Source organism: Papio anubis, chromosome 1 (genome assembly GCF_008728515.1).
Source record: "Papio anubis isolate 15944 chromosome 1, Panubis1.0, whole genome shotgun sequence".
Lineage (NCBI taxonomy): Eukaryota > Metazoa > Chordata > Mammalia > Primates > Cercopithecidae > Papio > Papio anubis.
Genome location: NC_044976.1, coordinates 168,819,497 through 168,843,449, shown reverse-complemented (window position 1 = coordinate 168,843,449; position 23,953 = coordinate 168,819,497). Strand labels below are relative to the sequence as shown.

General features: G+C 37.8%; 3 protein-coding genes and 1 long non-coding RNA gene across 29 annotated transcripts in view; 1 reads left to right on the top strand and 3 right to left on the bottom strand.

The window, feature by feature from the left end:
• UCHL5 (ubiquitin C-terminal hydrolase L5) overlaps positions 1 to 1,460 on the bottom strand; it is a 53,110-nt gene extending 51,650 nt beyond the window's left edge. For 10 of the 23 annotated variants that reach the window (XM_021929196.2, XM_021929190.2, XM_021929202.2 and 7 more), the window contains exon 1: positions 1,005 to 1,460. In XM_021929196.2, coding sequence (XP_021784888.2) covers positions 1,005 to 1,428 — 424 coding nt within the window. In that variant the 5' untranslated portion in view covers positions 1,429 to 1,460. Of the gene's footprint in view, positions 1 to 555; positions 899 to 1,004 lie in introns of those variants that run through there. The other 13 variants (XR_001896684.1, XR_002518144.1, XM_009191144.1 and 10 more) reach the window with 4 other exon arrangements.
• RO60 (Ro60, Y RNA binding protein) overlaps positions 837 to 23,953 on the top strand; it is a 26,435-nt gene continuing 3,318 nt past the window's right edge. The window contains exons 1-9 of one of the 4 annotated variants that reach the window (XM_017951131.3): positions 1,031 to 1,146; positions 1,253 to 1,599; positions 10,197 to 10,795; positions 15,535 to 15,755; positions 16,220 to 16,366; positions 16,637 to 16,774; positions 20,906 to 21,022; positions 21,737 to 21,850; positions 22,100 to 22,246. In XM_017951131.3, the coding sequence (XP_017806620.1) occupies positions 10,216 to 10,795; positions 15,535 to 15,755; positions 16,220 to 16,366; positions 16,637 to 16,774; positions 20,906 to 21,022; positions 21,737 to 21,850; positions 22,100 to 22,246 (1,464 nt within the window). In that variant the 5' untranslated portion in view covers positions 1,031 to 1,146; positions 1,253 to 1,599; positions 10,197 to 10,215. Of the gene's footprint in view, positions 1,147 to 1,252; positions 2,674 to 10,196; positions 10,796 to 15,534; positions 15,756 to 16,219; positions 16,367 to 16,636; positions 16,775 to 20,905; positions 21,023 to 21,736; positions 21,851 to 22,099; positions 22,247 to 23,953 lie in introns of those variants that run through there. The other 3 variants (XM_009191200.4, XM_003893372.4, XM_031657468.1) reach the window with 3 other exon arrangements.
• On the bottom strand, positions 5,207 to 8,122 carry LOC116271049. Its single transcript, XR_004179416.1, has 3 exons — positions 8,015 to 8,122; positions 6,102 to 6,168; positions 5,207 to 5,415 (listed from the first exon to the last, which is right to left on the bottom strand). It is a non-coding gene; the product is annotated as an uncharacterized LOC116271049 (long non-coding RNA).
• The window catches only part of GLRX2 (glutaredoxin 2), a 23,902-nt gene continuing 21,997 nt past the window's right edge, over positions 22,049 to 23,953 (bottom strand). The window contains exon 5 of the mRNA XM_009191219.2: positions 22,049 to 22,228. Coding sequence (XP_009189483.1) covers positions 22,182 to 22,228 — 47 coding nt within the window. The 3' untranslated portion in view covers positions 22,049 to 22,181. The remainder of the gene's footprint in view (positions 22,229 to 23,953) is intronic.

Genomic DNA, 23,953 nt, shown 5'->3' with positions numbered 1-23,953 from the left:
TGAAGTGGCCTTTCAGGCCCACGCAGTCGGCGTGTGTGGACGTCCCGAAGAGCTATTCACACATTCAGGGCGTTCTGCTTTGAGTAACCAGAATCTCGAGTTCCTGGGCGGCTTAGGCCGCAGACACCTCACCCTTGAGAAGGCACACCCTAGGGTGGCTCCTGCAGGACTAATGGCCTGAGCAATGCACTTGACCACACCAGCCCGGGATAAGGTGCGCGCCGCAGAGAAGGGGCAGTGGAAAGGACAGTATGTGCTTTAAGAGCTTGGGGAGCGAGGGTCCTCAAGTCAATTACAGGATTTGGGTGCCAGGTCCCGAGGATATAGCAGGCACAAGACAGACACGATCCTTGCCCTCGTGGTGTGGCTCTTCAAATTACTGTGGAAACGCGACTGTCTCGAGAGCAGAAAACCTACATTTCCCCCACCCGGACTCCAGGTTCCTGAAGTCACCTCTCCAGATGCGGGGCGGCGGTGGCCGCAGGGAACCACTCCATGCCCAGCTTGGGCCTCCTCCCGTGACCCCAGGCCCAGGACGGTCCCCTAGGTTCTCACCGAATCCTTTAATGAGCTCGGTGAAGACCCCGGGGTCGCTTTCCATGAGGCACCACTCCCCGGCATTGCCCGTCATGGCCCCGGCCACACACCGCCCCGATCCACCTCTCGCTCTCGGCCGCCCCCCGCACCAGCTGCCGCCAGCCACAGATCTCAGCAAACCCGCCGCCGAGCTCGTCCACCACACGTCACCCCGCCTACTTCCCGACAGCCTCCGGGCGCCGTCACCTGCAGCGCGACGGAGCGCGCAAGGACGCTCTAGCCACCCTAGAGACATCGAAACTCTTCCCAGGCCTTGCAGCACCCGTAGCGGATTCGGAAGGGCTGGGGCCTGAGAAGAAAGGGCGGAGATTCAGAGCGCCGAAGGAGGTAACATCCGGGATCCTCGCCCCAGTGGGGCGGAGGCGGGGCAAAAGAAGAGGGGCGGGACTCGTTCCCGGGAACCGAACCTGGAATTCCCCCGCGGCAGTGGGGCTGTTGCTGTCGCTGTCGCTGCCTATCGGTCTGCCGTCTCTTGTCGTTTCCCAGCGCTGCGCAGGACTTCTCCTGGCGGCGCTGCGGGTCCAGGTGGGGGTCGGCTGCCAGGCACAGGTGAGGACATTGCGGGAAGCCGGCTGGGAGCCTTTTGTGCTGTGTGAGCGGCCCCAGGGACGCGCAAAGTCTGACCAGTCCTCCATGTCTCTCACCCGCATCCCAGGGGCTGAGGCTGGGCAAACGCCGCGAAACTATCGCTCTTCGCCGCCTCGCTTCCGCGCCTGCCCACCCTGGGAAACGGAACCAGCATCGCGGTAGGGACATCCTCGCTAGGCCTGCCCGGACCATTCCTGAGGGTGGGCCCTTTCCGAAGCCGGGACCGCTCCTGCTTGTCGGCATCGCTCCCCGCAGGCCGACGTCGAGAGGGCCTGCTTTACTCCTCCTCTTTCTCCTCCTCCCGCGGCTTCTGCGCGGAGAGGCGTCGCCCGGGATTTGGGTTTTGGAAGAAGGATCTTTGTGGGAAGACAAGGCGAATTTATCATAGAGGGAATAACGAGGGAGAGGAGAAAGGTCTGTCCTACAGTCCATGGGGCTGCTAGACTGGTGGAAGGGGACGCGATGCGTCAAGGGAAAATTAGGTTGAAAACAAATGTCGTGTATTAATCTAAAAACATTTGGAATGGTTCTAAAACTGGATGATGAGTTAAAACCCGATATTTACTAAATTGCCCTCATTCAACAGGCTCTCCCAGAATACTGTAGTGTTAAGATTGAAGTTTTTAAGAGTGTATTTGTTAAAGGCTTTAAGTTGCATATTCCTTAAAAGCTGCATATTCCAAGAAAGACCCTTGGCTTCCAAGGAAAAAACAAAAAAGTTTTAGTGGATAAAACTCTGACTCCTTCCTTCTCAAATAGGTGACCTGTGCCCTGGAGTTAGGGAGCCTTGTGCTACGGATTAGGTGAAGCCTCGAAATAAACATGGTAAATTTTATGAGGGAAGCAACAGAGCAGCTTTTGTATTAAAAGAAGCCTGAGTACGTTATGGGGTAGAAGCCAAAATTTGTATGAAGTGTTTGTTTAAAAAAATTTTTTTTGTAACTTTCTTGAAGTCTGTCTCCGAAAACTCTGCCCTCAACTTGGAGAGTGGGGGGATTCTGTTCAGTGTATTTCCTTGAGATACTTAATTGGAAAGGTTTAAGAGGCACAAGAGTCCAGAATGATTGGCATCAGAGCCCGAAGTAGTTTGTGGTATTTTTTTAAATCTGTAATATTGCTATGAACTTGAAACTGTTTTCTGTGCAGAATGCATCAAAACTAAAATTTATTTGATACCCAACTTAATTAACATGGTACCTATTGTAGACCAAACTGAAAATTTAGCCTTTGGCACAATCTAGAAGTAAGCAGAGGAGGGGGTTAAAATGTCTTTCATTATGTTAACATTTGATCCTGAGAGTTTCCATAAAAAGCCAGATTTCTGGATCTTTGAGAAAAATGAGATCTGGCAACTACTAGTTCCATACCACGTGGCAACCGGTTGGCAGCTCCCCTCAGACTAGCATGCTGTCATTTTTGCCACAGTTCCTTCCTCATCAGTTTTTATAGCATCACATTGATCAGTGGATTCAAATACCTGTATCATGGGTAAGCAAACCTCTATCATGGGCCCATTTTTGTAGTATTGTTTCTTTACATTTGTCGTGCACTCTCATAGATTGACAAATCTTTGACTTAATTTAAAAAGGAATAATCTGCAAATGTCTTTGACTTCTTGAGATGAAAGGCAGCATTTTCAAATTATCAAGAGACTTTGGAAAGATGTTGAGATGTGTAAATTCAAGAAAAATGTAGGATTCCTTGGAAATAACATATTAGTACTGATAGAAGATACTGTACATGCTGTAGCTCTGATGATTGTGAAACAAGTGCTATTATCTAATGTGTTATTAGCATTTCCTGATTTTGCATTCTAAATTAAATTTTAAAAGTAGAGAAATGAACAATGCATAAAATATCCACAACCAATTTAAAATGTGGCCATGCTTGGCAGGGCGCGGTGGCTCACACCTGTAATCCCAGCACTTTGGGAGGCCCAGGCAGGTGGATCACGAGGTCAGGAGTTCAAGACCAGCCTGGCCAACATGGTGAAACCCCGTCTCTACTAAACATACAAAAAATTAGCCGGGCACCGTGGCAGGTGCCTGTAATCCCAGCTATTGGGAGGCTGAGGCAGGAGAATCGCTTGAACTTGTAGGGCGGCGGTTACAGTAAGCCAAGATTGCGCCACTGCACATCAGCCTGGGCGACAGAGTGAGACTCTGTCTCAAAAAAACAAAAAAGAAAAATGTGGCCATGCTTTTAATATTATGGCATTGTAATATTTAACTTCTCAAGAATTTAATTTATAGAGATTTAATACATTAGTTGTATGGTGTGTTTTAAGAGCACTAGATAGATAGGTCAGGCCCATCCAAAGAATTAACTATATTTTTTTTGTTGTTAATCTGGATTTACAACACTTGATTATCCAGGAATGGATTAACTGATGACTAGGTTCTGACCTCACTCACTGCCCAATTGCCTTCTAAACCACTGATAATGGAGCTTAAGCTTTGAGGCAGGAGATGATGGCAGTTGGAGAAAGAAGAAATTAAGTTGCTGTGTATGTCTGTGTGTATCTCAAATTGCTTTTAAAAGTCAAATATAAAAATTGTAAGGCTAAATATAATGTTCATGTAATCAATTGTATTGGTGCTCTCCATTATGATACAGATAATAGCAGGGTTATTTAAGTGCTTGTTTACTTAAATAACTTTCCAAATATATTTCACCTGGCCAGTTTTTGTGTTTTTAGTAATAGATTTTTAGAATATAATTCACATATCATGTAGTTTACCATTTTAAAGTATCCAGTGCATTGGTTTCTAGTATATTCACAGAGTTGTGCAGTCATCACCACTAATTTCAGAACATTTTCATCACCCAAAAAGAAATCTACCCATTAGCAGTCACTTCCCAGTGTTCCTTCCCCGTGGCCTCTGACAACCTTAGACTAATGTACTTTTTATTTCTATGAATTTACCTACTCTGGAAAATTCATATAAATGGAATTGTAATACAATATGTGGCCTCTCGTGACTGCCTTCTTTCACCTGACATAATGTTTTCAACGTTTGTTTACATTGTGTCATGTATCAGTACTTCATCCCTTTTTATTATCTAATAATAGTCCATTGTGTGGATGTACCATATTTTTTCATCCCTTCATCAGTCGATGGACATTTGGGTTGCTTCTACTTTTTGACTGTTATGAATAATGTTGATAAAAACATCTGTGTACAACTTTTGGTATAGATACATGTATTCCTTTTTCTTAGGTGTGTGGTGGAATTCCTGGGTCATATGCTAACTATATTTAACCTTTTGAGAAACTGCCAGACTGTTTCCCAAAGTGGCTGTGTTATTTTACATTCCCACCAGCAGTATATGAGCGTTTCATTTTCTCTGAATCCTCACCAACACTTATTATTAATGTTTTGATTATAGCCATCCTAGTGGTTGTGAAGTGGTATCTTATTGTGGTTTTGATTTGCATTTCCCTGATAACTAATGATGTTTATCGTGTTTTTATGTGTTTACTGGCCATTGGATAATCTTCTTTGGAAAAACACCTTTTCAGATTCTTTACCCATTTGTATGTCTTTGGAGTAATATTCACATCTTTTGCCTATTTTTACTTGGGTTATTTATCATTTTACTAAGTTGTAAGTGTTCTTAGTATATTCTAGATACAAGTCCCTTATCGTATGTATGATTTGCAAATATTTTCTCTATTCTTGGATTGTCTTTTCACTTTCTTGATGGTGTTCTTGGAAATACAAGTTTTACATTTTGATAAAGTCCAGTTTATTTTTTTATTTTGTCACTTTTGCCTTTGGTGTCTACATTCCAACACTAATTCTGTAACACCAGCTGGGTGCCCCCCACTTCCGTTTAGTTCTGACACTAGCTACCCAGGGTTGGCATCAGATCCCACAAATTAAAGGACAAGGTCCCCACTAAGAATGCCGTTAATTTGGATGCCAGCTGTAAATGGGGTCCCCAGGCTACTCACACTTCTGCCCTGTGGATTACAATTTCAAGACTCCCCATAATCCCCTCAAGGCTGATAATTCGCTAGAATGAGTCACATAACTCACTGAAAGTGCTTTACTTGCAATTACAGTTTTATTATAAGGGATACAACTCAGGAACAGCCAAACAGGAAGTAGACACATATGGCAAGGTTTAGGGCAAGGAAAGGATGCAGAACTTCCATGCCATCCTTGTGAAATGTGGGCACATCACTTTCCAGCACATCAGTTTTTGTTCACCAAGGATGCTCCACTGAGTATTGATGAACAGAGTTTTTATGAGGTTTCGTCACATGGGCATGATTGATTAAATCATTAGCTGCGTGACTGAACTCGATCTCAAGTCCTCTTCCTTTCCTAGAAGGTTGGCCTGACCAGTTTATTCCTCTAAACATATGATTGGTCTTTCTAGTGACTAGCCCCCATCCTTAAGCTACCTAGGGGCCCATGTTGCCTCATTAATGTAACAAAGACACTCCTGTTTCTCAGGAAATACCAAGGGTTTTTGAAACTTTCTGCTGGGTATTATGTACAAAGACCAGATACTCTCTCTTATAAGATGCCACAGTATCATATCACTTTGCCAAATTTTGAGTTTATTTGTGTATCACACTCAGTGACAAGAAGGAGAGTAGCTTGGGACATGTTACTCTCTTTTCTGTCTTTTAAAATATGAATATGACCCTGGTAAATTTATACAATAAAGTAGAAAGGTGTCCTGGCTGCTAATAATGTTATCTGTTCCACTGTTTTATGTTGCACTCTGGAAAGTACAGTCGCAGAAGCATAGGAAAAGCTAAGCATTTTCTGCTGCAGAAAAACTGAAAGGGTATGTCCTCAGGGTTGTCATTTATATCATAATATGCAAAAGGAAGAGTCTGTGAATAAATAACTTGATTTCTTCTAATAGGGATTATAAGGATTACACTTAGAGATTACCTCTTAGACATCCTTTGTAGATTTAGAAGTTCATTTTGCTGCTTGCTCTAGAAAAGTACTTGAATACCTAGTATTAAATATATTAGAAAAATGGAAATATTGTTCTTAGATGACATTTTTACTCAGCATTCACTACTTTTCTTTAAAACTTTGTTTTTTCTTGATTATATTCTTCACTACCTGCATATAGTACATTTATCATTCTGATTACAGAGTTTATCTTAAAGACTTGTATTATATATTGAATTACACATACTGAGGCTTTTATTCTCAAAATGTGTTATGGGAAAGAGAAACCAATTGTACATGATTATTTGGGAAATGATTCAGAAAGTCAACTTTAATGATATTTGGCTTTAAGTATGTATTACTAATTACATAAAAGCAATACAAAAGAGGTGACAAAAATGATAAGATTTGGTTTCTACTCTCAAGGGAACCAATAATGTAGCTACATGTGGTCACAATGAATAATACAAAGAAAAGAATTTGAAGGGGAAGGGAATTTTGAGGTTTGGTTTGGGACCTTTTAAATCCCACCAGTTGGTCCTTGGTGCAGGAAAGCAGGTGTAGTAGAATTATCTGATATTAGATGTCATTTCAGTGTTACTCATCTAACAAATATAACTAATAAGCAGAAGTAGACAGGTTGAAGTGCCACCAGAGACTGTTTTTATGAAAGCTAAGGGAGAGACTAGCAGAGTCTATGCAATATGAAGATCAGAAAAACATAGCATTTTCTACTGGAATTGGCAATTAAGGTATCAGTCTTTGTGAAGCATGTTAGTCTTCTTAAAGTGTTTTGGATCGAAAGGTAGAGATAAAAGCCAAATTGAAAAGAGGATAATAATAAATAGAAGAAGAGGCATCCACTACACCAGGAGTTCCAGCCTGTGCTGTATTCAGTAACTATAAATTTGTCCCTAATGACTAATATGATCATTACATCTCTGATACCACCTGAGACCCAGGCTTCCACTAACATAAGCAAATTTGTACTAGAATCTTATTTGGAATATTGACACTAATATTCCCAACACAATTCAGATCACTGTACCCCTCAGTCACAGTCACATTCACAATGTGAGGTTCTCCATTCTTCCATGCACTTATCCCCCTACACCACTATGTGTTCCCCTCTCTGAGACCCAGTCTTTCATTCCTCCCATCTCTACCAAATTTCTCCACATACCATTTGGCATTCTACATCTCCTGTCAGAGGGGAATGTCTTCAATTTCCTTATCCCTCACTCCCTCAAATCTCTCTTTACGTATACTCTTCACCCTTAAAAGATAAAGGAAGTATCTCTTTTGCTGTTAGTAGGCCAGTCTCAACCTGGATGCTCTAAGCTCATTCTGTCTCATTTCTTTCAGGAATCTAATTCCTTCAGTTATCCCCCTTCCCTACTGTATCTTCACCTCTCCAAATTGAATCTTTCAATCTTAGCATCTTCCCATTGAAAAAGGTAAAAAGATTTTTCCTCTAAGTCCCATCCTCTCTCTTACTTTCATTCATAGTTTTTGTGTCTACAAAGAGTAGTCTAGCTGTGAAGTTTCCTCACTGCATATCTTCGTGATCTCACTGTAATCAAGCTACTTCTTGTACCACTCTACTGCAGTTACTCTCACTAGTCACTCCTACTTGCTAAATCCAATGATCATTTTCTAGCCTTTTATTTACTTTTCCTCTGACCATTTGAAATTACCAACCATTCACTCCTTGAAGTTCTCTTCCTCGTGGTCCATTAGTTTTCTTCAACTCTGTGCACCTCCTTTTCTGTCTCTCTTTAAAAAGCCCTTCTCTCATTAGCTCTTAGTTGTTAATATTCACCAAGATGTTACCCTTAGCCTTCCTCGTAATATATAAACATGTTCAAGTAAGGATGGTCTTCAAAACAAAACTTCTTAATTACCTTGTGTTCCTCTTTAAGTTATGGCCATATCTGTCAACATGTCTGTATGGCTCTACAGGATGCTTAGACAGTTTCTTTTCTAGAATATAAAGACAGATCAGGATTTCAGAAACCTCTTCCTGGAGCGCCTTCCCTAAACTTTATCAGTTTTTTAGTTTGCCTTCTCTGCTCAAATCTTTCTGGATTATTTAGACAGTATTATTTTATACTCCCTTGCTCACTCATAATACTTTTCTACTACAGCACTTAATTACAGTTTGCATTGTGATTCTGTCTCCACAAATGAGTGTATTTCCCTGCGATCAGGAGAACAATTTTTTTTTCAGTTTCTTTAATGGCAGAGAAATTGCCTTCATGTCTCACACATAGTATCTATTCAGTAAATGCTGGTTGAAGTTTTTGTTGGTTGTGCTGTTTTGTTTGCCATGGACAGAAGCCCAGTGCACCGAAATAACATGACAGATTGAAGGACCTCCATAAACAGTGATACTGTACTAAGAATAGTGGTGGACTGATGATGAAGTGACAATTGTTGGTCCTCCACTAGAAGGATAAAGAGGGATATTGTTTCCAGATAGCTAGTTCTAGGAGTTTTAGAGCTAATGGAAGGAGTAGAGTGAGGGTAGTTACAGATGACATAAAACAATAAACCTAAAAATGGCTTAAACAGTAAGATACATTTATGACATAATAGGAAATGTATAAGCAGGGCAGTTTCAAGTAACCCAATATCAAGGACCTAGGTACTTTCTGTTTTTTTCTATTCTGCCATCTTTATATATTGGTGTGCCATTTTAAGCTGGCTTATCTCAAGGTCTCAAGATGGTTGTTACCACTCCAGGCATGACTTGCAAATGAAAATTTCAGAAGGCAGAAAAGGGAACATTTCTTTTTAAGAGCCTGAGCCCCCTTTTGAGAATGAAGAAAACCTCAAAAGTGTTCTCAGCTGATTTACCATGTCGTACTGGCCAGAGTCATGACACATGCCCAACTCCCTATACCAGTCATGCGGCAAGGAGAGCACCATGATTATTGGGCCTGGGTCGAGCAGCAGCAGCAGCATCACCTGAGACTTGTGATAAGTATACATGCTTAGGCCTCACTGGAGACCTACTAAATTATGAAAGAAACTCAGGGCAGTGCCTGGTGGGGCTGACCCAGCAATCTGTGTTTCAGTTAGAACTTCTAGTAATTTTGATGTACACTGAGTTTGAGAACCACTGGCTTAGAGCAATAAAGATCTATCCCTTGGGGCTAGGGAAAGGCCTAGCCTCCTTTGAAGGATATGAGGCCAATAAGAGAAGAGAGAAGGGGGAAGAATGAATGTTAGATCGGCAACCAAAAATGTTTACACAATCCTTCAAGGAGTACGATCTTTCTTAGTACCCACTACTATTGCTGCCCTCCCTTCTTTTATTCTCTGTGTGGGCCTCAAGACGCCATACTGACCTGCCTGCTTAATCTCTGAAGCAGCACACTGTATCTCAAAAAGGTGACTCCTCAGTTGCTTCTGATTATCACACCACTGTGGCTATAATCTTGTTTGTTTGCTGTGAAGGGCTTTCAGTTTCTTTAGGTTATAAAAATAGGAATATAAAACAAAAACATTTTAAAAACTTAAGATACCGGCCGGGCACGGTGGCTCACGCCTGTAATCCCAGCACTTTGGGAGGCCGAGACGGGCGGATCACGAGGTCAGGAGATCGAGACCATCCTGGCTAACACGGTGAAACCGCGTCTCTACTAAAAAAAATACAAAAAACTAGCCGGGCGAGGTGGCGGGCGCCTGTAGTCCCAGCTACTCGGGAGGCTGAGGCAGGAGAATGGCGTGAACCCAGGAGGCGGAGCTTGCAGTGAGCTGAGATCCGGCCACTGCACTCCAGCCTGGGTGACAGAGCGAGACTCTGTCTCAAGAAAAAAACGAAAAAAACAAAAACAAAAAACTTAAGATATTACAAGTAGTCATTTCAAAATATTCAGATATGGTTTTTTTCTTTCATTTTCTGCCTTTCCTGATTTTTCTTCAGGACATTTATATTGATTTTGTACTAAGGGAAAAACTATCGAACTTAAAAGATGTTGTTAAAAGAGTTAATAACATTTCAGTAAACCTACATTTTGTTTTCCTTTCTTAATTTTATTGTGCCCATCTAGTTGTAATAACATTTTGCCTTTTTGATAGGTTTCCTAAAGACAAAAAAATGGAGGAATCCGTAAACCAAATGCAGCCATTGAATGAGAAGCAGATAGCCAATTCTCAGGATGGATATGTATGGCAAGTCACTGACATGAATCGACTACACCGGTTCTTATGTTTCGGTTCTGAAGGTGGGACTTATTATATCAAAGAACAGAAGTTGGGCCTTGAAAATGCTGAAGCTTTAATTAGATTGATTGAAGATGGCAGAGGATGTGAAGTGATACAAGAAATAAAGTTATTTAGTCAAGAAGGCAGAACCACAAAGCAAGAGCCTATGCTCTTTGCACTTGCCATTTGTTCCCAGTGCTCCGACATAAGCACAAAACAAGCAGCATTTAAAGCTGTTTCTGAAGTTTGCCGCATTCCTACCCATCTCTTTACTTTTATCCAGTTTAAGAAAGATCTGAAGGAAAGCATGAAATGTGGCATGTGGGGTCGTGCCCTCCGGAAGGCTATCGCGGACTGGTACAACGAGAAAGGTGGCATGGCCCTTGCTCTGGCAGTTACAAAATATAAACAGAGAAATGGCTGGTCTCACAAAGATCTATTAAGATTGTCACATCTTAAACCTTCCAGTGAAGGTAAGCATAAGATCTTCATTGGGAACAAGGGTGGATAAGGGATATCCAATAAATAGCAAATTTTTATTTAACATAAGACAAGTGTGTAATATTTTCTAGAAATAGCCTTTCTTTCTCAAAACATGCATTAATTCAAATATGTTTAATGGCCTTCCTGGGATTACACACCTACCACAGGCAATCCAGACATTAATAATCAAGAATCAAATGACGGGTTTATAGATTAATAATCTGAATCTTAAAGAGCATTCCGTCCTAACTGGAATGCTCACCCAAGTGATTATGGACTGCGTAAGTAGCATGGACAGATTAAAAGTTGCAATAATCCTTGGATATGGGTACGATCATTAGAAGGAACTGCTTTTGAGTTCCAGCTTTGCCAGTTACTCAGCAGATATTCAAATTTGGTCTCAGTATAATCGTTTGTAAAACTTAGGTAAACTGTACACAACTATTCCATAAGATCATGTATAGAAAACTGCTCTGTAACCAATGAAATGCTAAGTAGAAAAGTAAAAAAAAAAAAAAAAAAAAGTTGCAATAAGCAAAACAGCTCCTTGCCAGTAGGTGGCAGATGGCCATGCTGTACCCACTTCTCTAGCCCATTCTTTTTTTTTCCTCCCCATCTTCCTAGGACATGTGTTCCTTGGAACCTAAAGGGATATACCTTATACAGTGCTGAACTTAACAATTCAGGAAGTTAATTGTTTTCAGTCAGTCAGTCAGGGGACCTGATAACTTGGGGCAGTGTTTCTGTATCTATGGAAAGAGACTTTTGAAAAGTTAGTTGACTCCATAATAATTACTAGTCCTTTTAAGGAAAGAAATAAGAAAAACTCTTGGGCAGGAGTAATTTGAAGTGTGAAGTTCCACAAAAATCAACATGTACAAAATTTGACATTTTTTTTTTTTTTTTTTGCACCAGAAGTGAAACTTGAAAAGACAGCCACTCAGAAGGGTGGGTTCACGTTTCAGTTCTGTGGCCTTAAGCCAAGTAACAAGCTGAGTTTCTGTACCTTCATCTAAAAAGGAGGGTAAGGAGAATAAGCTTACAATTATTGAGACTAAATGTCCCAGCACCTAACATATAGTAGAAGTATACTTTGGTTCTTTCTCCCTTCCACACATATCTTTATGTACAGAATCTCTTCAGTAATTCCTAACTTATTTTAATTATAAGTGGAATTTTTCAAATGAAATGTGAACAATAAATTGCAAGTATTTATATGTACAAGCATTTTATTTTGATTTTATTAGATTACATGTTTTAAAATAGTTGAATAATACGGAAAAATATGACGCAGTCGTACTCTTCAAAAGAAATAACTGCATATCAGCAGTCCCCAACCTTTTTGGCATTAGGGACTGGTTTTGTGGAAGACAGTTTTTCCAGACAGTGGGGAGGGCAGGGTGGTTTCAGAATGAAACTGTTCCACCTCAGATCATCAGGCATTAGATTCTCATAAGGAGAGCGCAACCTAGATTCCTCACATGCACAGATCACAGTAGGGTTCGCGCTCCTATGAGACTAATGCCCAGCTACCTGTCTGACAGGAGGTGGAGCTCACTTGCCTGCCGCTCACCTCCTGCTGTGCGACCCAGTTCCTAACAGGCCATGGACTGGTATCTGTGTATGGCCTTGGAGTTGAGGACTCTTGCTGTATATGATATGTTGTAATTTGCTCCAGATTTTTCCTAAACATGTATTACTGTGTTTCACTAAATTTTGTTACATGCCTTCTATGTTTCAGTAAAAAGTATATTATTGCTATTGCTATTGCTGTTTTTTTTTTTAGGTCAGTTGAAATAGTTGCATGTATACCATTGTATGACTGTAATTTATTAGCTAGTCTCTTATTGACAAGAATTTTTTCTGGTTTTTTTATACCGTTATTGACAACAGTTGTTTCTGGTTTTTTGATACTGTTACAAAAATACTACAGTGCAAACTCTTGCATAGAGTACATACTTTCATAATGGTTAAATCCACAAACAGTATGTGAAGGATCAGTGTACCCACATTTGAACACTGACTGTTGTCATTATTTTTTAATCTATTTCAGTAGAATCATGAAAGATTCTTTGAATTTACATTTTTGGGCAGAAGCTCATCTTTTCATGTGCTTATTTTTATATATACACACACACATATATTTATATATACACACCTATATATATGTATACATATGTGTGTGTATATATAGGTATATATATGTATGTGTATATATACCTATATATAGGTATATATATATTTTTCGTATTTTTATATCTAAAAATATTTATTATATACATTTTGTATTTTTAGTAGAGACAGGATTTCACCATGTTGGTAATGCTGGTCTCAAACTCCTGACCTCAGTTGATCCGCCTGCCTTGGCCTCCCAAAGTGCTGGGATTACAGGCATGAACCACCGTGCCTGGCCCTCAGCAAATATTTATTGAGCACCTACTATGGATAGACACTGTTCTAAGAACTTGGGGTTCATATTACAGGAGTTGATTATTATGTACAGTGCATGCATTTTTTCTTCTTTTTTTTCCTTTGTCTTTTTTTTTTTTTTTAGTTGGGGGACATTTCTGGCACACTAAAGTTTGGAATTTTAATGTAGTCAAACTTATCAGTGTCTTCATAGGTTTATGTTTTGTGTTAAGATTAGAAGGGCCTTTTCCAACCTAAAATACTTCTCTGTGGTTTTTTCCTAACATTTTCATGGTTAAGAAACATTATTTTTTATATTTAAATTTTTTATCCAAATATTTGATCCAACGTAAGAAGGACTTAGGCATCCAGCTTTATTTATTTGTTTGTTGAGATGTGTCTTGGAAGTGTGGAGCAAGTACTATAGACTAAGAGAAAGACCGCCCATTACTAGTCTGATTGGACCAGTTTCTGAACTTGTGAAAATAATTATTCTGTGCTTTGTTTTTTTGGTCTATATAATGAGGAATTAGTACATGTTCCCTAAACTTACTTCCACACATAGGATTCTTTAATTTGAAACTGTTGAGGGCAGAACTCATAATTGAAACCATGTTAGTAATAGTAATATCACATTGGACATGGAGAATCCCTAGCATTTTGAAGTTTAAAAATTTGGAAAAACTGTAAGCAACAGAATTAATAGTATTTTAATATCTTAACTGTAATGTGTATTTATAACCGATAAAACAAGTGAAAATGTGATTCAAGTAATCAGGTATGGTATTTTTATTGTGCACCCACTGTGTGGCCAGCACAATTACAGAACTGGGTAGGATAAAGCTGCTTTAAGGAATTTTTATTTTCATTGGAAAAACAAAATAGAAGATATACTCACATGAAACATTTACTCATTTAAGATGATTTTGTACCAAAATCTGGAAGATAGCAAGAGTCACAATACTTGAGAAGTTCCTGCATGTTAGTGTTAACTTTTGATCAAGTTATTTAGAATTCAAAAATAACACAATAGGCTCAATTGGCATAGAGATGTGTTTCATATGGCCTATACAATATTTTAGGGTAAAAATGAATTCTTTGTCATCATCTTTAAAAATCAGAAGACATAAAAACTCGTATTCTGGCTTCTCTTGAAAGTAATTTTTTTTTATTTTGGCAGCACGAAGTCGATACATGGCTACACCACTTGTCAGGGCACACTCTGTTCAGTCACCACACCCTCACAACTGTCTATTACATCACCGTGGTGGTGTTTTGTTTTTTTGAGACAGAGTCTTACTCTGTTGCCCGGGCTGAAGTACAGTGGCGTGATCTTGGCACACTGCAACCTCTGCCTCCTGGGTTCAAGTGATTCTCCTGCCTCAGCCTCCTGAGTAGCTGGTATTACAGGCATGCGCCACCACACCCAGCTAATTTTTTAATTTTAGTAGAGACAGAGTTTCGCCATGTTGGGCAGTCTGTTCTCAAACCCCTGACCTCAGGTGATTCACACACCTTGACCTCCCAAAGTACTAGGATTACAGGTGTGAGCCATGGCGCCCGGCCTCACCGTGGTGGTTTTATTTCTTTATTTTATTTGCCCTTCCCTCATAGACATTTTAATGTTGTAATCCAATCCCTGCTGTGTTACAGAAGTGGTGAAACTAAGACCTAGAAAGACCACCATTTATTGGCAGAGTATAGGCTAGAACCTAGAACCCAGATTTTCTCACTCCCGATCCAAGGCTCTTTTCTCTTTCTTCTATTGGAAGAAATTATGGAGGGAATCAACAAGTTACTGTTTTCTTCTTCTTCTTTTTTTTTCTTTGGACCAGTAATACTTCTCAGCTATTAAAACACAGTGTAAAAGAACCTACCTACCTGTCCACTTCTATTTATTTCTGCTGTTTGTAAATATACATATTTTATTTAACAGCAAAGAGAGACAAATGAATATAATTAATATAATACAATATAATACAATATTAATTGAGATATATCTGTACTCTTGTGAGTTGTTCTGAGATTATGGACCTGAAACTTTCTAATGCTGGTGTCTTTGAAAAGAAAGAAAAGCCTCTGTAATAAAACTACTCAGGATACAGATTTTTTTACTCCAGAGTCTCATATTTAAATAGTAATAACTGAATAAGAAAATTAATTCACCCCATTTGCTTAATTGTTATATCATGGAAAGCAGCATCCCAGTGTAAGGGCATTAACTCTTGTGTGTTGTTCATATAATGCATTTTGAGGAAACATGTTCTATTTTTTTACTTGGTAATCCTGCATGCTTTTTCAATTCTTTATCTTGTTAAAGGACTTGCAATTGTGACCAAATATATTACAAAAGGCTGGAAAGAAGTTCATGAATTGTATAAAGAAAAAGCACTCTCTGTGGAGACTGAAAAATTATTAAAGTATCTGGAGGCTGTAGAGAAAGTGAAGCGCACAAGAGATGAGCTAGAAGTCATTCATCTAATAGAAGAACATAGATTAGTTAGAGAACATCTTTTAACAAATCACTTAAAGTCGAAAGAGGTGAGTGAATTATATGTTACAGCATGTGATTAAACATGAGTAATTTACTGTAGGTGCTAAAAGGATAAACTTGGGGTAGCTATATATTTATACTTCTAAAAAGAAAAATTATTTAAAATGTATCTTGAAATTAATGTCTATTTAAAACACCTACCATGATGTTCAACATGATGTAGGTGGCATTTGTGTTAAGTTTCACTCCAGAAAATCTACTGCCTTGCTAATTAAAAAAAAAATCATCTACGCATTTCCTTCACAAAATATACTTCACTTCCTTTTTCTAGTAAAAAAAAAAAAACTTAGCTTATTTGATAAGCCTTTGACTTAGACATTTTCATTCTGAAAGTACTCTGAACCCCAAATGAAAGCCTGAGACTATATTATGAATATTTATTGATATAGGTGTGTTATACTGATTTATTTTCCCTTAATTCCTGGTATTTCTACCTATGTTATTGCAATAGGTATGGAAGGCTTTGTTACAAGAAATGCCTCTTACTGCGTTACTAAGGAATCTAGGAAAGATGACTGCTAATTCAGTACTTGAACCAGGAAATTCAGAAGTATCTTTAGTATGTGAAAAACTGTGTAATGAAAAACTATTAAAAAAGGTAAGCATTATCAGTGTTCTTTGTTAGCTACTACTAACTGAAAAAGTGGCTCCTAAATTTTAGAAATGCAGTCAGTGCATTTTTAAGGTATTTTGAGATGTTCATTATACCAAATTGCATTATGGCTCTTAAGTGTAAGTTTAATACATTTTCATTTTTCTCTTTGCTGTATGAAATGTAGTTATTAGCTACAATAACACAAAAATCTAAGGAGTATACATAATCACTATTTTTTGCTAAAATTTTCCTTATACTTTGTTTTGTTTCTAGGCTCGTATACATCCATTTCATATTTTGATCGCATTAGAAACTTACAAGACAGGTCATGGGCTGAGAGGAAAACTGAAGTGGCGCCCTGATGAAGAAATTTTGAAAGCATTGGATGTTGCTTTTTATAAAACATTTAAGGTAGTGATATGATTTTTGTTTTAAAACAAATGACTCAAGACTTAATATCTTTTGTAATAATACATTTTAAAGGTAGTATTAATAGTTTAATCATTTTTTAATTAGGTATTCATTTGTTTTTCTTTAGTTCATATGAGGTGGGTATATAATTAATATCATGTAAGTTTATGAGTAAAGTATTTCTCTTTACCTTTGGGTAGCAACTAATTATTCTAAGATCATTTTGGTAGCTTTTAAATTACTAACTGTATTAGTTTGTTCTTGCAGTGCTATAAAGAAGTACCTGAGACTGAGTAGTTTATAAACAAGAGAGGTTTAATTGGCTCATGATTCCACAGGTTGTATAGGAAGCACAGTGGCTACTGCCTTGCTTCTGAGGATGCCTTGGGAAACTTAAAATCATGGCAGAAGGGGAAGCAAACACGTCCTTCTTCACATGGCGGCAGGAAGAAGTGATGAGCAAAAGTGGGGGAAGCTCCTTCAGATCTCGTCTGAACTCATTCACTATCACAAGAACAGTATAGGGGAAATCACCCCTATGATTCAATTATCTCTACCTGATCCCACCCTTGAACACGTAGGGATTATAGGAACTACAATTCAAGATGATATTTGGGTGGGGACACAGCCAAACCATATCAACAATCATGGCAGGAGGGGGATATGGTGCTAAGCTATTAGACTGCCCCCATGATCCAATCACCTCCCCCCAGGTCTCACCTTCAACACTGGGGATTACAGTGAACATAAGATTTGTGTGGAGACACAAATCCAACCCGTGTCACTAACTTTAGAAATTTGCCTTCCTATCAGGTCCTTTGACTTGGTCCTCTGTTTTCCCCATTAAGGTAGATACATCTCATCAGTCTTGATAAAAAATGAGGTTTTTAGTAATGGAAATCTCACATCAAAGACAGAAGCTAAAACGTCTTGCTGTATAACAAAATACTAGCAACCAAATTCAGCAGCAAAATAAAAGGATTACACACCATAACCAAGTGATATTTATCCGTGGCATACAAGGATAGTGCAACATATGACAGCCAATCAATGTAATACATCACATTAGTAGAATGAAGTGATAAAAACCACATGATCATCTTATTGATGCAGAAAAAGCATTTCACAAATTTCAACATTCCTTCGTGATAAAAAGAAAACCACTATATAAACCTGAAATTAACTCCCTCAACATGATAAAGGCCAGAGATTTAAAAAACAAAAATGTTTAAACCCCATAGCTAATGTCATAATGGTGAGTGATTGTAATGTTTTCCCCTAAAATCAAGAAAAAGACAAGGATGCCCAGTTTTTCCACTTTAATTCCACATAGTATTGGAAGTTCTAGTAATAAGGCAAGAAAATGAAATAATGAAAGACATCTCAATTGGAAATAAAGAAGTAAAATTATCCTCAGATGCCATAATCTCATATTTAGAAAATGCTAAAGAATCCACCAAAAACTCTAAAGTTAAAAAATGAATTCAACAAAGTTACAGGGTATAAAACCAACACATAAAAAATCAGTTGTATTTCTATATACTAGCAATGAACAATCCAAAAAAGAAATTAAGAAAACATTTCCATTTACAATATCATAGAAAAATAAAAGACAAGAGTAAATTTAAGAAGCTGCAAGACTTACACAGTGAGAACTACAAAACACTGCTAAAAGAAATTAAGTCATGAATAAATAGAAACACATCTGTGTTTGCAGATTGGAAGACTTAATATTGTTAAGATGACAATATATCCAAAGCAGCCAATCTACAGATTTAATGCAATCCCTTTCAAAATCCCAATGGCATGTTTTACAGAAATAGAAAAACCCATTCTAAAATTCCTAAGAAATTTCAAGTGACCCCAAATAGCCAAAACAATCTTTAAAAAAAGAACAAAGTCTGGAGGACTCTTCAGTAACTCAGTTACCACAAACCTGCAGTTATCGAAACAGTGTGGCACTGGCAAAAGAATAAACATATAGACCAATGAAATAGAGTCCAGAGTTAAAACCTTGCGTATATGTTCAGTTGACTGTTTTTTTTTGTTTGTTTTGAGACAGAGTCTCACTGTGCCACCCAGTTTGAAGTGCGGTGGTGCAATATCAGCTCACTGCAACCTCCGCCTCCTGGGTTCAAGTGATTCTCATGCCTCAGCCTCCCAAGTAGCTGGGATTACAGGCATGCACCATCACACTCAGCTAATTTATTCCATTTTTAGTAGGGATGGGGTTTCACTGTTAGCCAGGCTCGTCTTGACCTCCTTGCCTCAAGTGATCCACCCACCTTGGCCTCCCAAACTGCTAGAATTACAGGCGTGAGCCACTGCACCAGGATGTCAGTTGACTTTTGATGAGGATGTCAAGATGATTCACTGGGGAAAGGACAATCTTCAACAAATGGTGTTGGGAAAACTGCATATTCACATACAAAAGAATGAAGTTGGACCATTATCTTACACCAAATACAAGAATTAGTTCAAAGTGGATCAGTGACCTAAATTTAAGAGCTAAAACTAGAAAACACCAAAAACACAGGCAGCAGAAGAAAAAATAAATTGAACTTCATCAAACTTAAAAATTTTGTGTATTAAAGGATACTATCAAGAAAGCTAAAAGATAATCTACACAATGGGAGAAAATATTTGCAGACCATATATCCGATAAGTGCCTAATATCCAGAATACTGAAAACTACAAGTTCAGCAAAAGTACAAACAACCTAGTTTAAAAATGGGCAAAGTACTTGAATAGACATTTTTCTAATGATATACAAATGAGTAATAAGAACATGAAAAGAGCCAGGTGCCCTATAATCCCAGCACTTTGGGAGGCCAAGATGGGTTGATCACCTGAGGTCAGGAGTTCGAGACCAGCCCGGCCAACATGGTGACACCCCATCTCTACAAAAAAAAAAAAAAAAAAAAAAAAAAAACATGAAAAATACACAACATAATTAATAATCAGAGAAATGCAAATCAAGATGACAGTGTGATACCACTTCACATCTAGTTGGATAGCTAATATCAAAAAAGCAGAAAACAAGAACTGGGGAAGATGTGGAGAAATTGGAACCTTAGTGTATGGTGGGAATGTAAAATGGTGTAGCCCCTGTGGAAAACAATTTGGCAGTTCTCAAAAGGTTAAACGTAGAATTACCATACCATCCAGCAATTCCATTTCTAGGTATATACCCAAAAGAATTGAAAACAGGTATTAAACAGATATTTGTTTACCAATATTCACAGTAGCATTATTCACAATAGCCAATAGTTAAATGTATTCTTGTCTTTTATTTTTGATGCTATTGTGAACAAATGTTTTCTTAATTTTCTTTTTTGTTTATTGCTAGTATATAGAAATACAGCTGATTTTGATGAACAACCCAAACGTTCATCAGCAGATGGATAAGCAAAATGTGGTATATATAATGGAATATTATTCAGCCTTAGAAAAGAAATACATTTGATACATGCTACACCATGGATAAATCTTGAAAAGATTACACTAAGTAAAATAAGCCAGACAAACAAGGACAAGTATTGTATGATTGCATTATATGAGGTATCTACAGTAGGCAAATTTTTAGAGACAGAATGTGGAATAGAAGTTGTCAGGGGCTAGGGAGAGACATGGCACTGGGGGGTTATTACCTAATTGGTACAAGTTCTATTTGGGATGATGAAAAAGTTCTAGAAATTGATAGAGGTGATAGTTATACAACATTGTGAATGTGCTTAATGCCACTGAATTATACATCTAAAAATGGTTTAAAAGGTCAAATTTATGTTACATTTTACCACAATAAAAATTTCTTACTAAAAAACTCTGATTTTACTTCAATGAGGAAAGATTTTAAAAATAGGATGGTAACTTAACTAAAATTATTGAATAGGTTCTTACTTCGTTTGTTTTGCCTGTAAAAGCTAAGCATTTTTATTTATTTTTTAATTTTCAATCATAGCTGCTATGCCAGATGAGCATTTTTAAATAGTTGTCAATTGGTATATCAAAAATCTGAAGGCCTTTTATTATAGTCTTTTTAATGTAAGATGATAAGTAAGTATGATTTAGAAATTTAATCTACTCATAATTTCTATTATGCTTTTGATGATTGTTTTGTTTTCTCTGTAGACAGTTGAACCAACTGGAAAACGTTTCTTACTAGCTGTTGATGTCAGTGCTTCTATGAACCAAAGAGTTTTGGGTAGTATACTCAACGCTAGTACAGTTGCTGCAGCAATGTGCATGGTGAGAACACCTAAGACAATTTTGCCACTCTAAAAACATGTTTACTGTAGAACAAAACTATAAGTTAAATAATGATTAAGAATTACGTTTTCACTTTTTTCTGTCCTTTCAGCTTGTCACATTTTTTATTTTATATTTAAAGATAATGGTGTAAAGCCAAAGTGTTAAGTGTATTGAAAAAGTATGTCTAGAGAACAAGCAGAATAGAAATTTTAATTTTTACAACAAAAGATTAAATATTAATGGATTTTTTAGGAAGTAGATAATGCTTAGATAAAATGAAAAAAAGACATAAAAATTTTTTTAAACTTATTTTTAAAATAATGCTTAAATTATTTAATGATATGAAACTTAAAAGATCTGGGAACTAATAGGAGTGTCTAGGAGACTTTAGTTCTATCTTGACTGTCAGTGAATAACAAACAGATGAATAGTAGGCAAACTTTTTAGCTTCTTTACTGGGGCTTTATTTCTTACCTAATAAAATGAGAAGAATATTTACTGTATTTGCTTCAAAGGATAGTCATGACAGCCAGTTTTTTTGTGAAAGTACTTTGAAAGCTGTACTACTGTTACTGTATAGTTCTAAAACACACTAATAAAAAGTTAAGAAATAAACATCAGTGTTTCTTTTAAACATGAAGTTGGATAAAATTCAAAATATTGTTATTTCCCCCAAAATTTGCTGAAAATTACTGCCATTGAATTTTTCAGGTTGTCACAAGAACAGAAAAAGATTCTTACGTAGTTGCTTTTTCCAATGAAATGGTACCATGTCCAGTGACTACAGATATGACCTTACAACAGGTTTTAATGGCTATGAGTCAGGTAAGAAACTGTGCTTGTTAAGTTTACATAACATGTAGAATGATTTTATATTGATGTCATGTATGGTATTAATCTGTGAGAACAAAAATTTTTTTGTCTTAAATTTCTCATGACAAGTACAAAAACCGAAAATATATATGCAGGCTTTGGGAAGGCTGTATATATTGGTGCTAAACAAAATGATACTGTAAAAACTAGTATTTTTAAGGATTTATTTACTTATTTATTCATGCTTTTGTTCTGAATTAGATCCCAGCAGGTGGAACTGATTGCTCTCTTCCAATGATCTGGGCTCAGAAGACAAACACACCTGCTGATGTCTTCATTGTATTCACTGATAATGAGACCTTTGCTGGAGGTGTCCATCCTGCTGTTGCTCTGAGGGAGTATCGAAAGGTAAAACAAATTCTAATATGGTTTCTCACCCAAATAATATTTTAATACTTGATTTTTTTTTTGAGACAGGACCTCATTCTATTGCCCAGGCTGGAGTGCAGTGGCTCACTGCAACCTCAACCTCCCAAGCTTAAGTGATTGTCCGACCACAGCCTCCCAAGTAGCTGGGACTACAGGAGTGTGCCACCACGCCCACCTAATTTTTTGTGGGGATGGGGTTTCACCATGTTGCCCAGGCTGGTCTCAAACTCCTAGGCTCAAGTGATTCTCCAGCCTCGGCTTCCCAAAGTGCTGGGATTACAGCCACCACACCTGGCCATTCTTGATTCTTATTCACTTAAGTTTTTCAAAAAATGTTACTACAAGTAGTTCTGTGTCTTATATAGGAGCCGATGTCCGTTATAGACTCAGCAGTACTTAAAATAAGAAAAAGTATTGGTTACACATATATAATTTAACCAGTTTCCATTGTTAAACATTACTAAGAATATCCTTTGCAAACAGTATTTTTGGTAATGATCAGAATATTTGTTTTACCTTAGCTGTAAGTTTTTTTTAATAATTCAGTGTGCTCCTTGAAAATTTGAAAGTATTATTAGTGAGTTTTGCAAAAGGATTACATAAAATTAAAGCTATAATCTATGCTCTATGTTTTATGGACATATCTGTGTTCTAATCAGTATCCTCCCATTGAGCTTTCTGAAATGGCATGAATCGTCACTCTCCAATATGTGTTGCCACTAGTCACATGGGACTTTTGAGCACTTAAAATATGGCTGGTATGACTAGAAGTAGAAATAGAACTTGTTGATGAAGAGTAGTGGTTCTCAAAGTGTGGTTTCCCTACCAGCAGTCTTAGCCTCACCTGCAACCTTAATAGAAATGCAAATTCCTGAGGCCCAACAAAGATCTGCTGAATCAGAAACTCTGACATTGGGACTGTGTTTTAACAAGCCCTCTGGAGCATTCTGATGCAGGCTTAAGTTTGAAAGCTACAGGTGAGGGAATAGATTTTTTTTTTTTTTTTTTTTTTTAAAGAAATGGGGTCTCCATCACTGGAGTGCAATGGTGCTATCATAGCTTACTGTAACTTGAAATCCTGGCCTCCCAAAGCACTGAGATTACAGCCATGAGGCACTGCCCAACCAGGATAGAATGTAAAGACTGTTTGGTTATGAGTCCCGAGTCTTTCTCTTACTCTGTGTGGACCTGAGCAAATTATTACTGATCTACATCATAGTAAGTTATAGTCCTTACCTCTTACATTTGTTTTAACAATTACGTTAGATGTATTATTTAAAGAGTTCATTGTAGTTTCTCACGTGTATACATTCAGCGATTGTAGGTTTTTCTCAAAAACTCAATTATTTTAATCTTACATGTAGCTGTAGAGGACAAGTTCTTACATGGAACATGTATATATCGCACATATCAGTCATCAGCCAAAAGTTGATCATCCCAGAGAGATATTTCCTTATATTTATATATACTCATACACACTGCCCCAGCATTTGATATGTTGATAAAAATATCTGGCACCCTTAATACCCTGACAGGTTTCGTAAGTACAAAGTGCCTAGGCTGCTCAATAATGTATGCTGCAGCCGATAGAACAAGTAAAGTAATTGATGAGAGAAGTAGAAATTTCAGGCAGATTCTAATACAATTTTATTGTCCATTCTTCTAAAACTCCCATATTCTAGCCTT